Raw genomic sequence first — 21512 nt, forward strand, 5'->3', positions numbered from 1 at the left:
CAAGATGTCATGAGTGATGTCACAACCATCCAAGATGTATGCCCTAGAAATCTTGAAGTGGTAGGGAATATCAATGATGGCTGATATCAATATTGGACGTTCCAATGAATCACCTGAAGAAAGCCTTACTCATATCTGATTGTAATTTAGGAACCAAATGTAATAGAATATGTGTTCGCATTTTTATGAGGTCCTGAATTTAACCAAGTTTTACTAGGTAGGAAATCCAAAATATATACCGAAATCATAGGACCGAAATCATAGGACCGAAATCATAGGACCGAAATCATAGATTACTTCTACTGTATGTTAAATCAATATCTAAAAAAATGCACGAGAATGTCACTACACAGCTTAACGTAGTCTACGTCAACCATGCGGTCGTGTCTTATACACAACCCACACAACCGCACCATTTTTTGTTTAATTTCTACGTTGAAGCTAGGTATCGGATTCTCCACGGAGAAAACTGAGTTGGTCGTTTTTTCTAGGAAGCATAGCCCAGCAGTGGTGGGGAGCTCTTCCAGAAGATTTTCTAACGTTGTACCGGACAACGATTTTATCTGTTTTGTTTTAGAGTACGGTAGTTTTTGTTTCCATTCGGCGGCTAAAACGCACATCATCAAACTGGAACGTATCCAGTTTTGCTGTGTTGGTGGGCATGTTCCCACTCTCTGATCGGTTTTCGGAATTGTCCCTCAGGCTCTTCTCCCGGTGTGAAATTATGAACCCACTGATGATTGCAAACTTTGAGAAGCTTCTTGAGCTAAAGCCTCAAACTCGTTTTATGTCATTGTACAGGATGTCAGCCCTTCGCAGCATAGTCCCTATCGTGACGCGGGAGATTCGTGAGATCCCAGAGCATCATCGTTCCATGATTGTTCCGTCAATGCTGCAAAGTTTGTCCGAGTTGATTCCGCAAAATCGTTCTTCACAGATGGATCACTAATAGAGGCGTCCGCTGGTTTTGATATTTACCACGAATTTCATAATGAATGCTTCAAGCTCCTTGTTCCGTATATGTTGCTGAGCTGGCTGCAATACATTATACGCTAGAAACTATCGCCATTCTTGCACCAGATCATTATTTTATTTTTAACGGATAGTCTCAGTTCTGTCGAGGCTATTCGCTCCATGAGGCCGGTAAAGCAGTCCTCGTATTTTCTCATGAAAATACGAGAGCTTCCAAATGCTTTATCTTTAAGATCTTTTGTCATCACCTTTGCATGGGTCCCATCTCATTGCTCGATTCCGGGCAATTAGAAGGAGGACGTGTTTTATCCCAACCATTGGGATCCAGTATGTTTTATCCCAACCTATGTTTTACTATGTTTTACCTGTGGAATCTCTCTATTCATCGCATCCTTTCATTAGCATTATAGCACTTTTGAAGAGTCCAGTTTAATTTACAAATCGCAATACCTAAGTTTTCATTATTTCGATGCTACAATTAATGACGGATTTCTTCGAGTAAATAGGGGACATCCCGGCTTAGGTACTTTACCTTTTATCGCCAGGGCGGTAAATGAAGTCTTTGAGCGCTGAGTATTGTATGAAGTTGCATCATATTTTCCAGAACATCGTTTTGCAAAAAAATAAACATTCTAAGGCTTCAATTACCACCTGACGATAATAAGTAAAGAAGTACCGAAGCAAACATCTCCCCTTTGTTACAATCACTAAACCATCTAATATTCTCTTTTTCTTTTTTATTTCATTTCAGTACAAGCACTACAAATAGTTTATTTTCTTCGAATTCTAATACGGGTTCCTCGTTAAGTAGTATTAGTAGTAGTAGTAATACTCCGAATGCTCCTGGTCCACCGTCCTCTAAGGACAACATTAAGGTAAGTTTTTATTATTGCAATAAGATTTACAACTGTTACCCTGTTGTTTTCTAAATTTTTCTCAATCAATTAACGAATAAGAAATTTGAGTACAAAATAATTCTTGGTGTCATTACTGATGTTTTATTTACTATTTGTTTGTTGGATTGAATGGTACTGGAAAGGATGTTTGGCATAAGAACTTAGGCATAAAGACATTTGTCATAATCAACACTTGACACAACGGACATTTGGCATTATAATTATACATTGGCTTATTTTTAAAACAAAAAGTAATTTTACAATCAATGATTATTCCTTCTTTTAATTACTGCTCGTTCTTTCACAGCATCCAAATTGGTATTATGCTTTAATTTTCTTGTTTTTTTCCTTCTTTTCAACATAAGCTAAATAAAATATCCTGCTTTATTGAATAGTCCACTAACTTGATATAGAGGTAAGAGGGGCATAGTGAACAGGGTAGACATAATGAGCATCCAGCATTCCAGTCCCAAAACACTAATTTTTCCTTAAAAAATAATTGCTAGTAAGTTCGATATTACTATTGTAAGTTGTTTTGAACCTCAAGGCTAAAGCACAGGAAGCTCACTATTAGACTGACCCACAAAAAAAAAGGTTCTAATTTTCCACAAGCCAACCCTTAGATTTGTTCCTTTAGGTGAGAAAACCATTATCCGAAAGTTTCAGCTCATTTGGTTCTAAGATGAGCTGGCGCTTTTAGTTTGAATTTTGTTTGGGGAATTTGAATAAAATACATGAAAAAATAACACTCATACACTCATCATCATAAATCATAAAAAAGTTTCTTTATTCTCGATTTGATTCAGATTTTCAAAACTTCAGTTCAGTAGTTCAGTTAATGAATAACAACTTTGCAGAAGATTGCAGCATGAATCCAGTTAGCTTTATTGAGATATTCGCTTTGGAATGTATATGAGCATTTTGCAAATTAAAATTTCAACCAAATCTATACGAACATTAAACCAAAAGCACCAGTCCGTGTAACGTAAAAGAAAGCTGAAACATTTTTTTTATAGTCACTTTAACACTCTTGGGTTATTCGTGACTTGTCCGGGGGTGAGATTTGAACTCGTGACTTTGGCGTGAGAGGCATGGATGTTAACCACTACGCCGGGGTCGCCCCCAAGATGAAACATTCAGAGAGTGGTTATCGCACCAAACGACACGAGCCTGGATGTTGGCCTGTGAGAAATATGAACTTTTATTTGTAGTAGTAATCTAGTTGATACGTTGCATAAGCTTCCTGTATTTTGTTGCAATATACGAGCTGAATGCACATAATGAATTAATATCTCCATAATACTAATTTGAATCGTGACGCTGTCTTCAGCAAAGTTCTGAAATTCTGAGCTTAATCGAGTTTACTGAACCAATTCTATGCACGAAAGAGTGAATGAATGTTATTTCTCCATAAATTTCAACCACTATCGCCATATAACCAATACCACTGTATTACCACAAGAGTTCACTGTATTACCACATATCACAAGTCACTTAAAACAATAGGATGCTGCACGTGATGAATCCACATTTATCTGTTTGACATCTAGTGGTGGTTTTGTTTACCTTTGCCTGTTAGTCGATTCAAGCGGATCGGACCAAAAGATATGTTATACGACTGTGTTCTTTAAAAAAATCCAAAAAAAAAACATTTCAAAAAACAAATCAATTTATTTTTCTAAGTCCATGTAAACAAACTACCGCCAGATGTCACAAAGTGAGGTAGCCTGACGGTGCAGTAGAAAGAAAGAACACGCAGAAATTAAAGAAGGAACATTATTACATTGTAAATAAACTCTTACTTTGAAAAATCGTCGATTCAGAGCGAATATGCCAAATGTCCTTATGCCAAATATATTAGACCTGAGTGACGCTAGATACATGTTGCTACATAATTTTTCTTCTCTTTTCTCGATGCAAACATTATTTTGTAACACTGGGAACAGAATAAACCTGCAGTACCAATCATAATACATTCATCATCACAGATCTCTTCCGCGGCGGCCGCAAACAACTCACAGTTATCAAACCTCCAACACTCTACCTCATCTAGTGGTAGCAGTAGTGGCGGTAGTGGTAACAGCAATAGTTCCAATAGTAGCAGTACCATTTCCAGTTCCAGCGGAAGCAGTAGTAATTCAGCGAATAACGTATTGAAATCGCAGCTACAATCTACGACGCCACCGTCCAGTTTACTGAATGTGTTGGCGTCGCGTACATTATCTGCGACTGAATCGTCATCTTACGGAAGTGCTTCATCTTCAACATCGACCAGTGGTTCACTGTTATCCAGTGGAGAGTCAAGTTCGGTGTTGTTGAAGGATGACAAGACCAGCACCAGTCCTCCTCCCGCAAAACGCCACAAATTTGATCCAAAAGATATGGTGGACGTGTGTGTTGGAACATCTGTTGGTACAATAACTGAACCAGACTGTCTAGGTCCATGTGAACCAGGTACGTCTGTTACGTTAGAAGGTATTGTTTGGCATGAAACCGAGGGAGGAGTGTTAGTTGTTAATGTAACATGGCGCGGTAAAACATACGTCGGTACTCTGATAGACTGTACAAAACATGACTGGGCACCACCACGGTACGTTGCAGTTGTTGTTTAATTTGAATTATGCGCTATTTTGTCATTATTTCATTTCAGATTTTGTGATTCACCAACTGAAGAGTTGGACTCGCGAACACCGAAGGGACGAGCTAAACGTAATCGCGGCTCAGCGTTGTTTCCCGTTAACGACCTTAGTAATTTCACCGAAACCCGAAGCTCTGTGAGTTATGAGTAACATTTTCACTTTTATCTCATTTTGATCGATAAACTAACGCAGCAAAACTGAAAGAACATTTATAAAAAAAAGTAGAAGGGTCTGTGCCTAGGGGCACGAACGGAAGCTTAACGTAGGAATCAATCAAAATCACTTGCTTTCAAGTTTGGTTACAAGATTACAACTCTGGAGAGGATTTTATATGGTCGTTGGGGGCTTGTGGTTCTGAATATGGACAAACAGGCAGTTGAATCCTATTCCTACACTGAGGAAATAAATCGTTCGAATTTCATACGAAATGCTTATGGATTTTAACCAAAAGAATTTGTTTTGAATTTCATACGATAGCATTATGAACGCACGCCTTCGTTATCGTTTATGATTTTCGCTATATATTGATATGAGTTTAATAAAGCTGCGTATGAAAATAGTACGTTATGATTATGAAAACTATATTTCATTCATATGGATTTTGAATGACTGGAATACGGAATATAATCGTATCAACTGTGAAATCGTGAATATTTATGCTCCTTCAGATTTTGTTTTAATTTTCATGTGAAATTAATTTAATTTAGTAAAACAAATAATTAAATAATTTGATTTGCATTGTTTATTTGATTTAAACTGCAGCTAAAATAAATCAATTGAAAAAATGTATTAGTTTATATTAGCACGAGACAATGCCTGAAATATTTTTTGCTTGGTCCACGTTATTAAGGCTGCCGTATTTACGCCACACTCTGTAATTTTAGTCGAAATTCATTGATTAAAGGAAGTGTGAAAAATATGCTAATTTGAACCCGGAACATCCTTTTACACTGAATTTAGCGTTTTTTACCTCTGAATACAGGCAAAGCTTCCACCGGAACCTTGAGATCCGATAACAATTCAAGACCAACAATTGAATTGGCCTTAACTCCATTTTGTAAACAAACCTTGTAAGGCCATTTTCTCGCGAACTGAAACCTTCATTCGCAAACCTAAACCACAATCGGATGGCGGAGAATTTCCCCTACCTGCTCATTATGTTGGTTTGCCTTTGCGAACTTCGGTTTGCGAGAAAATGGCTTTACAAGGTTTGTTTACAAAATGGAGTTAAGGCCATTTCAATGGTTGGTCTTGAATTGCTGTTCGTACGCCATATTGTTTTGCTTTGAACAAACGTCACTTTGAACAAACGACGTATGATTTTTTTCACACATGCAACACGATTTTTTTTTTTTTTTTTTACCAAAAGTGCTTCTGAACGTGTTTCGCAGTTGGGTGTGGTGAAATTCGCGGTTGTTTTCAGTGAAAATTCCGTATCACAAATTTGCTCACCGAGTTCCCTGTTTTTGCCGTTCGACGACATCGGGAATGCGCTCCCGGATATATTGATTTGGTGAGTACGTTCCAGTTGAGGATTGTTCTTGCACATTTCTCGATTGCATTTTCGAGGGGACGTGTCTGCTTTTGTGGGCAGTGCGTTTGATGGTCGGTTTGGTAGTATCCTTTTAATAATATAATGGCTCATGTCTAAATAACCTCGATTTTCGGTCTATTGATTCAATACTTTAGTATTTATAATATTTTTTATTTTATTGCATATTTTATATAAATTATATATTACATGATTATATATAAATTCATAATGCAAATTACAATAAATACTGGGACGGGAGGGAGCATCAGGGCATCATTGAAGTTGTAACTGGACAATGGAGTGGAGTGCCAACCGGAGTCTAGGAGGGAATGTGTACTGTCATTTTAGATAGTTACATTTCACTCCAACAGTTGCAATGAATTTGACGCGCTCTTCTTAAACAAATCATCCCGTGGAAAGCTTAACATGTATTGCGAATTTCGTTATTCATTTTGTTGGATCATATTGTTGGAAGGAAATTCTCTTATTCCCGCGGGTTTCGCGTAAGTGCCTCTGGTTACGGGCCCGTCCAACCCTTTTTGGCCCTTCATACAGCAGTATGTTGAATTCAGAATGATGACGGAATTTGATCTTGCTGTTGAGTGGAGCCGCATGCAGGGCAAGACCCAAGCTAGGATGGTGGCTACTTACATACATACATACACATGCAACACGATTTTTTTTCGGGTGATCTAGATGGTTTTGTTCTAGATCTAGAGTTTGTTTTTATACGGCATTGGTTGTAACTATACCTCCGCTATTCTTTAAATACTTTTAGCCAATTTTAGCGCACGTTTACGCTCTCGTCTTTTAAGCATCGAGTACAAAGTAATGAACAATTGAATGGTCACAATTGCCAAAATTATGCATATTAGGAACTCGTGCTGTTCTAACACCTCACTATGGAGTTCTTGATTGTTGATAATACGCACTTGTGGGTCCGCATTGTGATTTACTGTTGATTTCGAATTGGATTTTCCCATTTTTCTTCACTTAACTTTATATTTCACGAGAATTCTTGTTTTGTCGAAATCACATTCAATATCACTCGCGTCGAACGCTGTTTTTACTTTGCCTACGGTTCGGCACCTGTCGTAAGGTAGCCATTTAATGTTCCGACTAGAGTCGGTGTATAATGAGTCACGCCAAGAGTGAAGCCAAGTCTACCTATTGAACTGTCAAACCGGCTACCTATTGTGCAAAGTAAACAAACATTACGATGCTATGAATGGTCCACGAAAGGTATTGCAATAAAATATAAAATAAAATTGAAGAAATGATCATAAACACGCAGTGAGCATTAAATTGTCATGGGATACGTTTGCTAATGATCAGTAATGAGAATTTCTACTATTGTTTGATAAGATAATTTGACAAAATCACTGATATAATGATTCACTACAGCCGCAATTTTTTGTTCTAGCTAGAAGTCATTTGAAGTTGATGTAGAGGTCCTCTGTTGCCAAGTGAAAAGAAAGGGAATCCTTCGAAAACCGTGATGCGAGTTCAACGTTTTTCTCTTGGCGTGACTCATTATACACCGACTCTAGCTCCGACATTCCCTGCGGCTTTCGGATGAAGAACGTGTGTACCATTAGGTGTCAAAAATACAATTGATTTATTTTAAGTCTTCTTGATGGTTAGAAAGAACCGGAACAGCAAAGTTTAAAAGTAGAATGGATTTTATTTAACGACTAGCTTGAGTGGAGTCTTGAACAGGAATGAAAAGTTTTTCACCGTTGTTTATTTAAGAAAACTTAGGTTGCTAGGGGTGACGTTCGGTCTCCAAGGAGGTGATCAGCACACTGCGTTACCGATTTACTCCAACAAGTGTTAATTCCTGCTCGAAGATACTTGGACACATTTTAAGTATATAAAGAACGCCAATCAGCGTGCAGTGATGAATGAGAGAATAGAGAGAGAGAGTGTGTATGGAGAAGGCATATTGAGCATATCGTTAGCATCCGTATTTCAATGTTGATTGGGTCGCATCGGATATTGCCCTTTGCGCTGTGTAAGCAATTTGCATGTGAATTTATAGTTTTCCCAGGTGATTGAAAATGCACCCGTAGTGAATGTGCAGTAACTTAATATTTTCTGATTTATTGATTAATAGGTATAATTTTGTATGCTACACAACAATCTCGTTCTAATCGACAGGCAAGAAACGCTCCACGTTTCCGACCAGATACAAATTCTTCTGCTGTTAACAACGGTTAGCGAGGAACAAATTCTACATTCGTACCCGTTAGTACAAATATCACCCCTGCTTCAAATTCTTCATCTATACCTACTCCCCTCGCTGCTAACAATATTCAGCTAGTTAATGGAGCTACTTATGCTGCTATTGCAGCGGATATAAATCAAAATACTAACCAACGTAATTATAACGGAAAATTTGAAAATTTCGACTTAGGAAGCATTACTGTTAATTAATTGACATGATTACTGATATACTTAAAACTAACTCAATGTTAGATGCTATTTAAACTAGAGTAAAATTTGCGAACAATATTGTCATGACTTTGAAATTCAGTGATGGATTTTAAATCATTAAATATTTTAAATTTGAATGCTCGATCTCTTAAAGATAATGAAGACGAGCTATTTAAGTTTTTGAGAGTTCATATCGTGCATATTGCCGTTATAACTGAAACGTTCCTTAAATAAATAAGGTTAAAAGGGACGCAACATTATTTCATTGATAGAAATGATCGTCGTGGTGGCGTTGCCATCATTATTCATAGACGAATCAAACAAAAAATTCTTTCTTCATTTGAAATCAAAGTTTTTGAAACTTTGGGAGTTTCTGTTGAAACAAAATTTAGACAACTTACGTTTATAGCTGCCTAATTATTATTATTATTTAACTTTATTAATGAGGCTTTCAGCCTTGGGCTGGTTCGCCTCCACTAGCTGCCTAATGCGTAGGCCAGCAAAAGAATTTTCTCAAGTGTGACCTTCAGAAACTTACCCGTCATAGGTCTAAATTCTTAATTATTGGTTATTTTAATGCAAAACACCGCACATGGAATAATGCCCAAAGCAATTCCAATGGTAATATTCTGTTTGGTGATTGTTCTGCAGGTTATTACACTATTCAATATCCAAACAGCGCAACATGCTTTTCTTCAGCAAGAAATCCCTAAACTATTGATTTGGTCTTAACTGATTCATGTCAACTTTGTAGCCAATTGGTTACCCATGCTGACTTTGGTTCTGATCACCTTCCAGTAACTTTTGAAATAACCCAAGAAATAATTTCTAATCCCAACAGCTCTACTTTCAATTACCATAGAACTGATTGGGAGAAATATCGAACATTTATGGAATATAGCTTTGATCCAAACATTCCTTTGCAAACCAAAGATGAAATTAATTATGCTCTTGAATTTCTGACTACTTCTATAGTTCAAGCAAGAGCTGCCTCAGTACCAAAATGCGAGGTTAAATTCGATTCAATTATAATAGACGACGATCTTCAGCTCTAAATCCGTCTTAAAAATGTCCGTAGGAGACAATATCAAAGAACACGCGATCCTGCCATGAAAGTTATCTGGCGGTATTTGAAAAAAAAAAACAATTAAAAAGCGATTCTCTGCCCTGAGGAACAAAACTTTTGAAAATAATGTTTCAAAATTAGAACCAAGTTCCAAACCCTTTTGTTAACTTCCACTTTTTTTGAAAAGAAAAACTGAAAAGCCTATTCCAGCGCTTAAGGAAGGTGGTAAAATTTTGATCACAAAGTCGGAAAAAGATCATAAAGTTGCTAAGCAGTTCGAGAGTTCCCATAATTTCAGTTTGGGTCTTACTAGTCCTATTGAGAATCAGGTTGCTAGGGATTATCTGAATATTTTCTCTCGGGAAAATATTTTTGATGATTCCTGGGGGACTGATTTGGACGAACTAAGATCTATAACTAAAAAGTTTCATAATATGAAAGCTTCAGGTGATGATGGAATTGTCTATATCCTCATAAAAATAAACTCCCAGAGAGTACCTTGTCTTTCTTGGTAAAATTATTTAACAGATGTTTCCATACTTTCCTAATAAATTGAAAAATGCAAAAGTTGTTCCAATTTTGAAGTCGGATAAAAATCCAGCTGAAGATTGTAGCTACCGTCCAATAAGTTTGCTTTTTTTCTAGAATATAGTAGTTTTTGTTTCCAGTCGTCAGCTAAAACGCACATCATCAAGCTGGAACGGATCCAGTATCGTTGTCTTCGTATCGCGTTAGGCTGCATGCACTCGACTCATACTATGAGTCTCGAAGTGCTGGCGGGCATGTTGCCACTATCCGTCCGTTTTTCAGAGTTATCTCTGAGGCTCCTCACCCGTTGCGAAGTAATGAACCCACTGGTGATCGAAAACTTTGAGAAGCTTCTTGAGCTAAATCCTCAAACATGTTTTATGACTTTGTACTACCTATATTTAACACAGGATGTCAGTCCTTCAAGAAATATTTCTAATCGTGTAGTCTTCTCCGATTTCGGCAATTCAGTGAATTTTGATTTATCTATGACGCAGGAAATCTGCGGAATTCCAGAGCATCATCGTTCTATGATTGCTCCGTCATTATACTCTGCAAAGTTTGGCCATGTTGATTCTGCAAAAACGTTTTTCACAGATGGATCTCTAATGGAGGAGTCTGCTGGTTTAGTTGCATTTAATGAATTTCATAGCGCCTCTCGAAAACTTTAAGCTCCTTGTTCTGTGTATGTGGCTGAACTGGCAGCAATTCACTACACTTTGGATACTATTGCTTCACTTCTTCCAGACCACTACTTTATTTTTACGGATAGTCTCAATTCTGTCGAGGCTATCCGTTCCATTAGGACGGTAAAGCACTTCTCGTATTTTCTCTTGAAAAGACGAGAGCTGCTTAGTGCTTTATCCGTGCGCTTTTCATCATCCCTTCGCGTGGGTCCCTTCGCATTGCTGAATTTTGGGCAATGAGAAGGCGGATTCACTTGCGAAGCAAGGCGCTATGGAAGGCGATATTTATGATCGACAAATCGCCTATAGTGAAGTTTTCTCTATTTATCATCAGCAGTCGCTCACAACATCAATGGAGTGAAGGGAGCTCGGGACGATGGCTACATTCAATTATCCCTAAGGTGTCGAAGTTTGGATGGTTCAAAGGGTTGGACTTGGGTCGAAACTTCATACGCGTGATGTCTCATCTCATGTCCAATCACTATTGTCTAAACGCTCACTTGTTCCGTGTGGGGATGGGAAACAGCAATCTCTGTGAATGTGGATAAGGTTACCAGGATGCTGATCACATCCTTTGGTCTTGTGCGGAGTATCGTGGAGTCAGATCACATTTGTATGATTCTCTTCGGACTCGAGGTAGACAACCCAATGTTCCGGTTTGAGATATCTTGGCTGGGCGCAATTTGGAATATATGAAACTCATATATGAATTTTTGAATTCATTAACATTAGGTTGTAGATAGTTTGTTTTCTTAATTAATTAGGTATGTTTGTAAGGATGAATGTGTTTGCGAGAAAGAGTGTGTGTGTAGTATTCATTCTCATCTCATGTTGAAATCATCAGTTCTTTAGATTTAAGTAAGTGTTTTAGAAATAGTTACCATATTAAAACAAATGAAATCCTCCCAACTTTTCCCTATCCTTAAATTGTAAAACTCCCTAACCTCGAGACGATGGCGAGTAATCGGTTAAACCCCCTTAACTCTAGTTTTAAGATTCTTATTGTAGAAGATAAAGAATAAATCGGCTCTGTAAAGTTTATTCGACCGAGCCTGTACAAATAAACGAATTAACAAAAAAATAAGTTTGCTTTGCACTTGAAGGTGTCACTTGGGTCGAACAAAGATATAATAAATAGATATAAATCAAAATCAAAAGTACTTGAAACACGTTTAATTTTAGATTATAAGCACAAGTGCAGGTACTTAATACAGCATTGGTTATGATTGATTGCGTGAATTAGAGATTTCAATTATTTATTAAATTAGACTAATGAGATATCATAATCATCAAACGCACTTAAATAAGAAAATTCAGAAAGTCTAATAACATTAGGTATATTAACAAAGAATTAGGATGCGGGGGGTCCGAAAGTTAAGTTTTCACTCGGGGTGAATGCCGTGTATTGGCTGAAACCTTGGACGGATTTAAATGTCTTTTCAAGTATCTTACTGAGAAGCAGCACAAAACTGAATGTGTGTTCAAGGTTGTCATGAAAGGACTGCCGAGTGGTGAATCCCTGGATCAGATCAAAGATGAACTGGCAAAATTACTTGGAGTTGTGCCACTTCAAGTAATCAAAATGAAAATGAAATCCTGTCCTGGCGATTCGCGCAACGGGATTTCTAATGATTTATATTTAGTTCACTTCAAATCTAGTGAACTAAACAACCTTAAGGTCTTGGAAAAAGCTAGCCTTATGCTCCATGTCCGAGTGAAGTGGGAACACTTCAGGAAGACTGGGGGAAATTTCCAAAACCTCACCCAGTGCCGTAAGTGCCAGGGATGGGGTCACGGAATTAAAAATTGCTACATGCCAGCTAAATGCATGAATTGTGGTGATTCCTCTCACGCAAAGGACGACTGTCCTGTGAAGGAAGATCCTAAGAAATGAAATGTTCAAATTGTGGTGAAAACCACAAATCCAATTTTTGCTTGTAAGTCTTGCAAGCGACAGATAGGAAAAGCTCCACGTTCCCGACCAGGTACAAATTCCTCTGCTGTTAACAACGGTCAGCGAGGAACAAATTCTACATTCGTACCCGTATGTACAAATATCACCCCTGCTTCAAATTTTTCATCTATACCTACTCCCCTCGCTGCTAACAATGTTCAGCTAGTTAATGGAGCTACCTATGCTGCTATTGCAGCGGATGGAAATCAAAATATGTACTAAACAACGTAATTCTAACGGAAATTTTGACAATTTTGACTTAGGAAGCATTACTGCCCCTAAAATGAATTTTTTACAGAAATCATTAATTGACATGATTTCTGGTATGTTTAAATCTAACTCCATGTTTGATGCTATTCAAACTTGAGCAAAATTTGCAAACAATATTGTTATGACTTTGAAATTCAGTAATGGATTTTAAAGCATTAAATATTTTAAATTGGAATGCTCGATCTCTTAAAGATAATTAAGACGAGCTATTTAACTTTTTGAGAGTTCATAACGTGCATATTGCCGTTTTAACTGAAACGTTCCTTAAACCTGACCATAAGGTTAAGAAGGACGCAAATTATTTCATTTATAAAAAATGATCGTCTTGATGGACCCTGTGGTGGGGTTGCCATCATTGTTCATAGACGAATCAAACAAAAAATTCTTTCTTCATTTGAAACCAAAGCTTTTGAAACTTTGGGAGTTTCTGTTGAAACAAAATTTAGACAACTTACGTTTATAGCTGCCTAATGCGTAGGCCAGCAAAAGAATTTTCTCAAGTGTGACCTTCAGAAACTTACCCGTCATAGGTCTAAATTCTTAATTATTGGTTATTTTAATGCAAAACACCGCTCATGGAATAATGCTCAAAGCAATTCCAATGGTAATATTCTGTTTGATGATTGTTCTGCAGGTATTACACTATTAAATATCCAAACAGCCCAACATGCTATTCTTCTGCAAGAAATCCCTCAACTATTGATTTGGTCTTAACTGATTCATGTCAACTTTGTTACCCATGCTGACTTCGGTTCTGATCACCACCTTCCAGTAACTTTTGAAATATCCCAAGAAATAATTTCTAAACCCAACAGCTCTACTTTTTTCAATTACCATAGAGCTGATTGGGAGAAATATCGAACATTTATGGAATATAACTTCGATCCAAACAGCCCTTTGCAAACCAAAGATGAAATTAATTATGCTCTTGAATCTCTGACTACTTCTATAGTTGAAGCAAGAGCTGCCTCAGTTCCAAAAAGCGAGGTTAAATTCGATTCAATTATAATAGACGACGATCTTCAGCTCTTGATCCGTCTTAAAAATGTCCGTAGGAGACAACATCAAAGAACACGCGATCCTGCCATGAAAGTTATGTGGCGGCAGTTGCAAAAACAAATTAAAAAGCGATTCTCTGCCCTGAGGAACAAAACTTTTGAAAATAATGTTTCAAAATTAGACCCGAGACCTGAGTTTTGGAAGCGTTGGGAGAAATCTTTCATATATGTAAATAAGAAGAGAAAATATCTAAACTTTTCTGCAGTCTGTTGCAAATAACACGAAGACTTTTTCCTTTAGCGGAAATGCCTGTGTCAACCGTGAGAAAAGATTTGTGGCAACCCTGAGGCAAAACAGGGAGGTCCGATGTAAAAATGTATGCAATATAGACCCAAGAAAGCTACTCTGAGGAACTCCTGCTCTTAAACAGGTGGTCTTTTAGATTTGGAATTTTAATAATTTACCTGCAGAGTTCTTTCAGTTAAATAATTTTGAACTAATTCCATAAGATAGAGTGGGAAATTAAACTTTTTCAATTTGGCAATCAAACCTTCATGCCATACACTGTACAATGCATTTTTCTATGTCTGGAAGAGTAACTCCAGTTGAGCAGCCTTCAGATTTGTTTGAACGAATTAAATTAGTAAATCTTAACCGTTGATGAGTAGTTGACGACGAATGGCGTAATCCAAACTGCTCATCTGCAAAAATTGAGTTCGTATTGACGAGAAGCAACATTCTATTTAAAATTATTTAAAATTTTGAAAAAGTTTACGTATTGAAGAAAGCAAACTTATTGGACGGTAGCTAACGGGTGTTCAATAAAAAATGAGATTTTTTTCAGTCATATAGCTAGTAAAAGATTTTTTTTTTCAACGAATTCAGTATTTTTTATTAAAAACATAATGTTTATTCTTCAAAAAACGTTAATGAATATTGGAGAAGGGGCCCTGGTCAGCCGTACGACGCAACTTAGTTGCGATGCTCTCACAAGAGCGCTGGACGGCACTGAAATCATTCTCATTTTTGAGTGAACACCCGTTAGAAGCTTGGATTTTTATCCGGCTTCAAAATTGGAACAACTTTTGCATTTTTCCATTTATCAGGAAAGTATGCCAAATGGAAACATCTGTTAATTAATTTTACCAAGAAAGACAAGGTACTCTCTGGGAATTTTTGATAAGGATATAGTAAACTCCATCATCACCTTGAGCTTTCGTATTTAGAAACTCAAACATATTTTCCCGGGAGAAAATATTCAGATAATCCCGAGCAACCTGATCCTAAATAGGACTAGTAGAACCCAAACTAAAATTATGGGATTTCTCGAATTGATTAGCAAGTTTCTGAGCTTTTACCTAGGCTTAAGAAGTTTTTTTTTTAATTTTTGTGAGTTTCCAAAAGGGTTTGGAACTCGGGTCTAATTTCGAAACATTATTTTCAAATGTTTTGTTCCTCAGGACAGAGAATGACTTTTTAATTTATTTTTGTAAATCCCACCAGATAATTTTATGGCGGGATCGCGTGTTCTTTCATATTGCCGCCTACGAAAAAAAATCAGATCGATCAAGAACTGAAGGTCGTTGTCTATTATAGTTGAATCGATAATTAACCTCGCATTTTGGTACTGAGATAGCTCTTGCTTCAACGATAGAAGTAGTCAGAGATTCAAGAGCATAATTAATTTCATCTTTGGTTTGCAACATATTTGGGATATTTCAAAAAGTACTGGAATGTTATCAGAACCGAAGTCAGCATGGGTAACCAATTGGCTACAGAGTTGAAGTGAATCAGTTAATACCGAATCAATAGTTGAGGAATTTCTTGCTGAAGAAAAGCATGTTGGGCTGTTTTGATATTGAATAGTGCTATAGCCTACAGAGCAATCATCTAACAAAATATGACCATTGGGATTGCTTTGAGCATTATTTCATGAGCGGTTTTTTTTTTGCATTAAAACCTCCAATATTGAAGAATTTAGACCTATGACGTGTCAGTTTCTGACGGTCACCCTTAAGAAAATTCTACCCATTGGAATGGCAAATAGGCAGCTTTAAAAGTAAGTTGTCCAAATATTGTTTCGATAGAAACTAACATAGTTTTAAAAACTTTGGTTTCAAATGAAGAAAGAATTTGATGTTCGATACGTCTATGAACAAAAAACATAAGTATAATCAATGATTTCACCGTGCACAAATCAGTAATACGTTTATACTGATGCGTTAGTTTACAAGCTACAACCAGTGTCTGTTTTTATCATTTACCATCACATGCAAGGAGTATCGCTTCAACCCAGTGTCGATGAATTGCGTTTGTTTTGAACATCTTCGTAGTTACGAAACGAGCGAAATGAACAAATGAGTTTATTATACATCAACGAATATGCGTTTGTTGATATTCACCAGTGCTCGATTATCAAACCCAAAATTGTCAAAATCAGAAGTGATCCTCAAAAGCAAAATAATCAACGACATTTTGGGCAAAATGATTATTTTGAATATTGTCGACCACACTGCCTAAATCATCGATATTATCATCAGTTCAGCTTGAGGCAATAATTTGCCGTCGACTTATGTCTAAAAACCACGTTCTTCAGCGCTATATTTGTTTAAAATGAAAATAATCATTTTGCATTTGATCCTCAATATCATCCCGACCAAGATGAAGACGAATATCAATATTTACAACAACAGAGGCGATAATGAGAATCCAGCCACGAATGAAGAAAAACAAATCGACAGTGAGCATGCATAAGGGCGTATACGCGATGATCGATTCTCTTCATCGTTTTTCTCTTTGCATTGCTACAGCTAAGCGAAACAATTTTGTAGAATTTGTTCAATGTAGAGTTGTAATAGGTTGTATTGGCTTTCAAAAGCAACAACAAACGCACCGACAAACGTTAAATCTAGCGAGTTATTAAGAAAAGAGAAAATCGATGAAGAGAATCGATCATCGCGTATACGCCCTTATGAATGCTCACTGTTAATGTTATTTTTGATACTCAGAGGTTGCCTAGATCAAGGGAATTTGTTTATATCAAAATTCAAATTCATGCAGGTAGTTGGTCTATCTGTTAAGTTTTTCTTCATTTTCAGCTAAATTGAGTGTAGAAGAAAGGATTTTTATCAGCACTGGCTACAACACAAAGTCTATTAGAGCGTATTGGGTTCTAAAAACAAAAGCAGCGCTTCTAGCAAACTCTACCTTCATCCGTAGGACGAAGAAAATCCAATGGCGTGTGTGTCTGTGTGTGTGTATGTGTGTTTGTGTTTGTGTTTGTGTGTCTGTCTGCGTATGCATGTGTGTGTGTCTGTCTGCGTATGCATGTGTGTGTGTCTGTCTGCGTATGCATGTGTGTGTGTCTGCCTGCGTATGCATGTGTGTGTGTCTGTCTGCGTATGCATGTGTGTGTGTCTGTCTGCGTATGCATGTGTGTGTGTCTGTCTGCGTATGCATATGTGTGTGTGTGTGTGTGTGTGTGTGTGTGTGTGTGTGTGTGTGTGTGTGTGTGTGTGTGTGTGTGTGTGTTTTTTTTTTTTTTTTTTTTTTTTTTTTTTATAGTAAGGTTTAGGAAAGCTTCAAGAAGCCTGGCCTGTAGTGAAGGTGGCACGGTGTGGTATCCACTAGTTGCCTAGTGCAGCTCCACTAAAACCCATTCCTTACTCTCTCCTCTGCCTGGATCCCCCCGGGACCACTGTGAAGCGACTACTTCGGGGGGTGGCTGTGCTCATGCACTTGTCGTACTCTCAGCGCTAGCTGGCGTTGCTAGATCGCTGCTCTTCTCTCCATTTACGCTGCAGCTCTGACATAATCTGTGTGACTGCCCTGCTGACGGCATTCCAAGAGTCCTCCTCTCGACACATTTCATCGACGACATTCTCCACGTTAAGGACGGGCATCTCCGTTCGCACTGCCTCGAACCTTGGACAGTCAAAGACCACATGCTCCGGCGTTTCATCGACGTTGCCACACTCCGGACAGAGGGGTGACGCTGCGTGTCCGAACCGATGCAGGTATTTCCTGAAGCAGCCGTGGCCAGACAGGAACTGCGTTAGGTGGAAATTGACTTCTCCGTGTTTTCTGTTCACCCAGGTCGAAAGAATCGGTATTAGTCTATGTGTCCATCTACCGTTCTCCGTCGTGTTCCACTCCTGTTGCCACTTAGCCAATGACTCCACTCTCACAACTTTCCGTACTCTTCCGGCTTCTCTCTGCCTGTAGCACTCACTGTCCTCCGCCAGGGTGATGCCGATAGGGATCATACCGGCGATAACGCATACTGCTTCCGACGAGATGGTTCTGTACGCACTCACGACTCGCATGGCCATGAGCCGGAACGTACTGCTCAGTTTCCTTTGGTTCTGCTTCGTTTCCAGCGCTGGAACCCAGGCTGGGCCTCCATATCTCAGTATCGATGATGACACGCTGGCCAGAAGACGCCTCTTGCTACTGCTGGGACCAGCGTTGTTCGGCATGATTCTAGCTATCGCGTTGATGGCCTTCGAAGCCTTCTCACAGGCATATTCGACGTGGCTGTTGAAGTTTAGCCGGTCATCGATCATCACTCCCAGGTATTTTAACACACGCTTCGAGGCTATGGTGTGCTCCCCGACGGTGATTTCCGCCCGCTGTACCGCTTTACAGTTACTGACCAATAACACTTCCGTTTTGTGGTGGGCTATTTGCAGCTTCGCTCCTTTCATCCAGTTACCAATCATGTCGATTGCCTCGGTTGACAACACTTCCACCTCTTCCAGCGTCTCGCCTGTTACCGTCAAGACGACGTCGTCCGCAAAGCCAACGATCTCAACTCCTTTGGGCAGTTTCAGCGTTAGCACGCCGTTGTACATCCCGTTCCAGAGCGTTGGACCAAGGATGGAGCCTTGTGGAACTCCCGCTGTGATCCTAATCGATCTCTGTCCCATGTCTGTCTCGTAGACCAGAACCCGGTTCTGGAAATAACTCCTCAGGATCCTGCACAGGTAGTCAGGGACCCTCATTCTATGCAGTGCTTCGGCGATGGCCTCCCAGCTGGCGCTGTTGAACGCATTCTTGACGTCGATCGTTATGACGGCGCAATATCGATCTCCTCTCCGCTTCTGTTTGGACGCCTTTTCAGCTCTCTCGACCACTGTCCGAATTGCATCCACCGTCGATCTCTCTTTCCGGAATCCGAACTGCCTCTCCGACAATCCGTGCTCACTCTCCGTGTATTTCGTCAGCCTGTTTAGGATGATCCTCTCCAAGAGTTTTCCGAGTGTATCCAGCAGGCATATAGGCCTGTATGATGCTGGATCCCCCGGCGGTTTTCCTGGTTTCGGCAGCAACACTAGCTTCTGTATCTTCCACCTGTCAGGGAAGTGACCCTCGTTCAGGCATTTCTGCAGCACCATCCTGAACATGTCCGGGGATGACTGGATCGCCGCTTTCAACGCTACGTTGGGGATTCCATCCGGACCGGGAGCTTTCTTCACCTTCAATCCTTTCGCCACTACTACGAGCTCCTCGTTGGTGATTTCGACGTTATCTCCCTCTCTTTCTCCGTACGGTGTAGGTGGCCAGGTTGTTGGGTCGTGCTTCGGGAAAAGTCCTTCCACGATGACTTTCAGCTTCTCTGGGCACATTTCAGCGGGCATCGTTGGACCTCTGATCTTCGCCATCACGACTCGGTATGCGTCGCCCCAGGGGTTGGCATCAGCGTCTTGACACAGCTCCTTAAAACAGTTCGACTTGCTCTGCTTAATCACTCGTTTAAAAGCGGCCCTGGCCCATTACTGTTGGCCTGCCATCGCCTTTTTGTATGCTAGGCATTTGAAGCCTCCCGTCGTATGATCGTTACCGTCCTCTTTTTTGCAGAGCATACACCTCGGATGCTTCGTGCAGCCTCTTGCAATATGGCCTTTCTCTCCGCATTTCCTGCACAGATCAGATCTGTCAGGGCCATTGCAGTTCCTCGCCTGGTGACCGAATCCCATGCACTTGAAGCATCGCTCCAATTGCTTGGTAACCCGAGGAGTGGCTTTCAGCGAGCACAATGACCAGCCAACCTTGACCTTGCCCGTCTCCAACAGCTTATTTGCTGCAGCTGTCGAAAGCCGTATAACCGCCGTTTGCATGCCGCCGTACGCCTTCCTCATGCGGATTGACATCGGGACATCTCCCAGATCGCAGTGCACTCTCAACGCACTTCTTAGCTCCTCTTCTGTAGTGATCTCGTCCAGGTCCCTGCACTCGACCACTGTCTCCTGGGATAGAGCTCTTACGCTCGCCCCTTCGCCAAGAGACTTTTCGACGAGCTCCTTGAAGGCTGAGCTCTTGATAGCAGCATCCTTCTTCAGCTCAAAGAGGATCTCGCCTTTCTGGGTTCGCCTGGTTTTCACCACGTTCTCTCCTAGTTGCTTCAACTCCGGATCCTCTCGTACCTTCCGGAGGAGTGCTGCATACGACGTTTTGTCCTTAGCTTCGACGATCAGAGCATCGCCCTTACTTCGCTCCCGACGAGTCCTGGGTATCACCTTCTTCTGTTCAGCTTTCTTCTTCATGTCTTTTTCCTTCCGTTTTTTCCACTTCTCCTTTGGCTTCTCGACGGTACGCCAGCCTTCCTCCTTGTTGTCTTCTTTGTCGTTCTTGACTTTTTTCAACTCCTCTTCCTCTCCTGGAGTTTCCCTTTTCCTCTTCTCCGAGCGTGGATTTCGAGGTCCCTTTGGCGTCTCCTGTATTTCAGCTGCTGCTTTCTCCTTGGCCTCGATCAGTGCCCTTTCGGCACGGACCTCGTCCTCAGCGCATCCTGTTCACGTTCGGCAGCAATAATGGCGGATTTGATGCCCGTCACCATTTCCTTTATTGCCTTGTGGACGTTGCTCTTATCCTTGATGAAGTCATGGAGTTCATTGATCCTCCTCCTGACCTCCATCAATTTGGTCTTCCCAAGCTGCAATCCTTCTTGGGGTGTGCTACTGCTGGATTTCGGTGTGAACACCTGGCTTAGCATAAGACCTAGCTCTCCTTGGTGTCCTTGCTGCTCACCTTGGGGCTTACTGCTGCTGTTGGAACTCGCTGTTGCCTCCAGGTTCAACACTGGTGATCTCTGCAATATCCCGCTCCTTGCGAACACGTTCGCTCCTCCGTTTTCAATTTCTGGCGTCTTGCCGTCGTCCTTCATATTTTTTTGGGTTTTCTCATTTTCTTCTTTTTTGTTTTTTTCTCCGTTTTTCTCCATTCTGTTGGGTCCCCCCTCCGGGCCGCTATCTCCACTCGTTGTATGTAGTCGCCTATCGTGATCCCATGGTTGTCTATGCAAGCAGGGAGGTCATGCTAGGGTTGACACGGTCCTTCATGGGGGCCGTGTTCAGAGCCAGATCGGCGTAAGTCAGGAATGTTACATCTGAGTCTACTACTCACCAATCACCAATTGGTGACGAGTTTTGAACGTATCCGGAGGCCTGCCAAGGTTTTACCGGGACGGGGGCAGCCGCACTATTAGCCCACTCGCCATTTCAAGAAGGTGTCACCCTTCTTTACTTAGGGAG

General features: G+C 40.0%; 1 protein-coding gene across 4 annotated transcripts in view; it reads left to right on the forward strand.

Annotated features, from left to right (window-relative positions):
* The window catches only part of sbb (scribbler), a 202182-nt gene that overhangs the window by 127244 nt on the left and 53426 nt on the right, over positions 1-21512 (forward strand). For 2 of the 4 annotated variants that reach the window (XM_065220842.1, XM_065220841.1), the window contains exons 3-5: positions 1724-1847; positions 3815-4458; positions 4519-4642. In XM_065220842.1, coding sequence (XP_065076914.1) covers positions 1724-1847; positions 3815-4458; positions 4519-4642 — 892 coding nt within the window. The remainder of the gene's footprint in view (positions 1-1723; positions 1848-3814; positions 4459-4518; positions 4643-21512) is intronic. The other 2 variants (XM_065220843.1, XM_065220844.1) reach the window with 2 other exon arrangements.

This window comes from Ochlerotatus camptorhynchus, unplaced genomic scaffold (assembly GCF_037179485.1).
Source record: "Ochlerotatus camptorhynchus isolate MF236.1 unplaced genomic scaffold, CSIRO-AGI_Acam_v1.1 ptg000134l, whole genome shotgun sequence".
NCBI lineage: Eukaryota > Metazoa > Arthropoda > Insecta > Diptera > Culicidae > Ochlerotatus > Ochlerotatus camptorhynchus.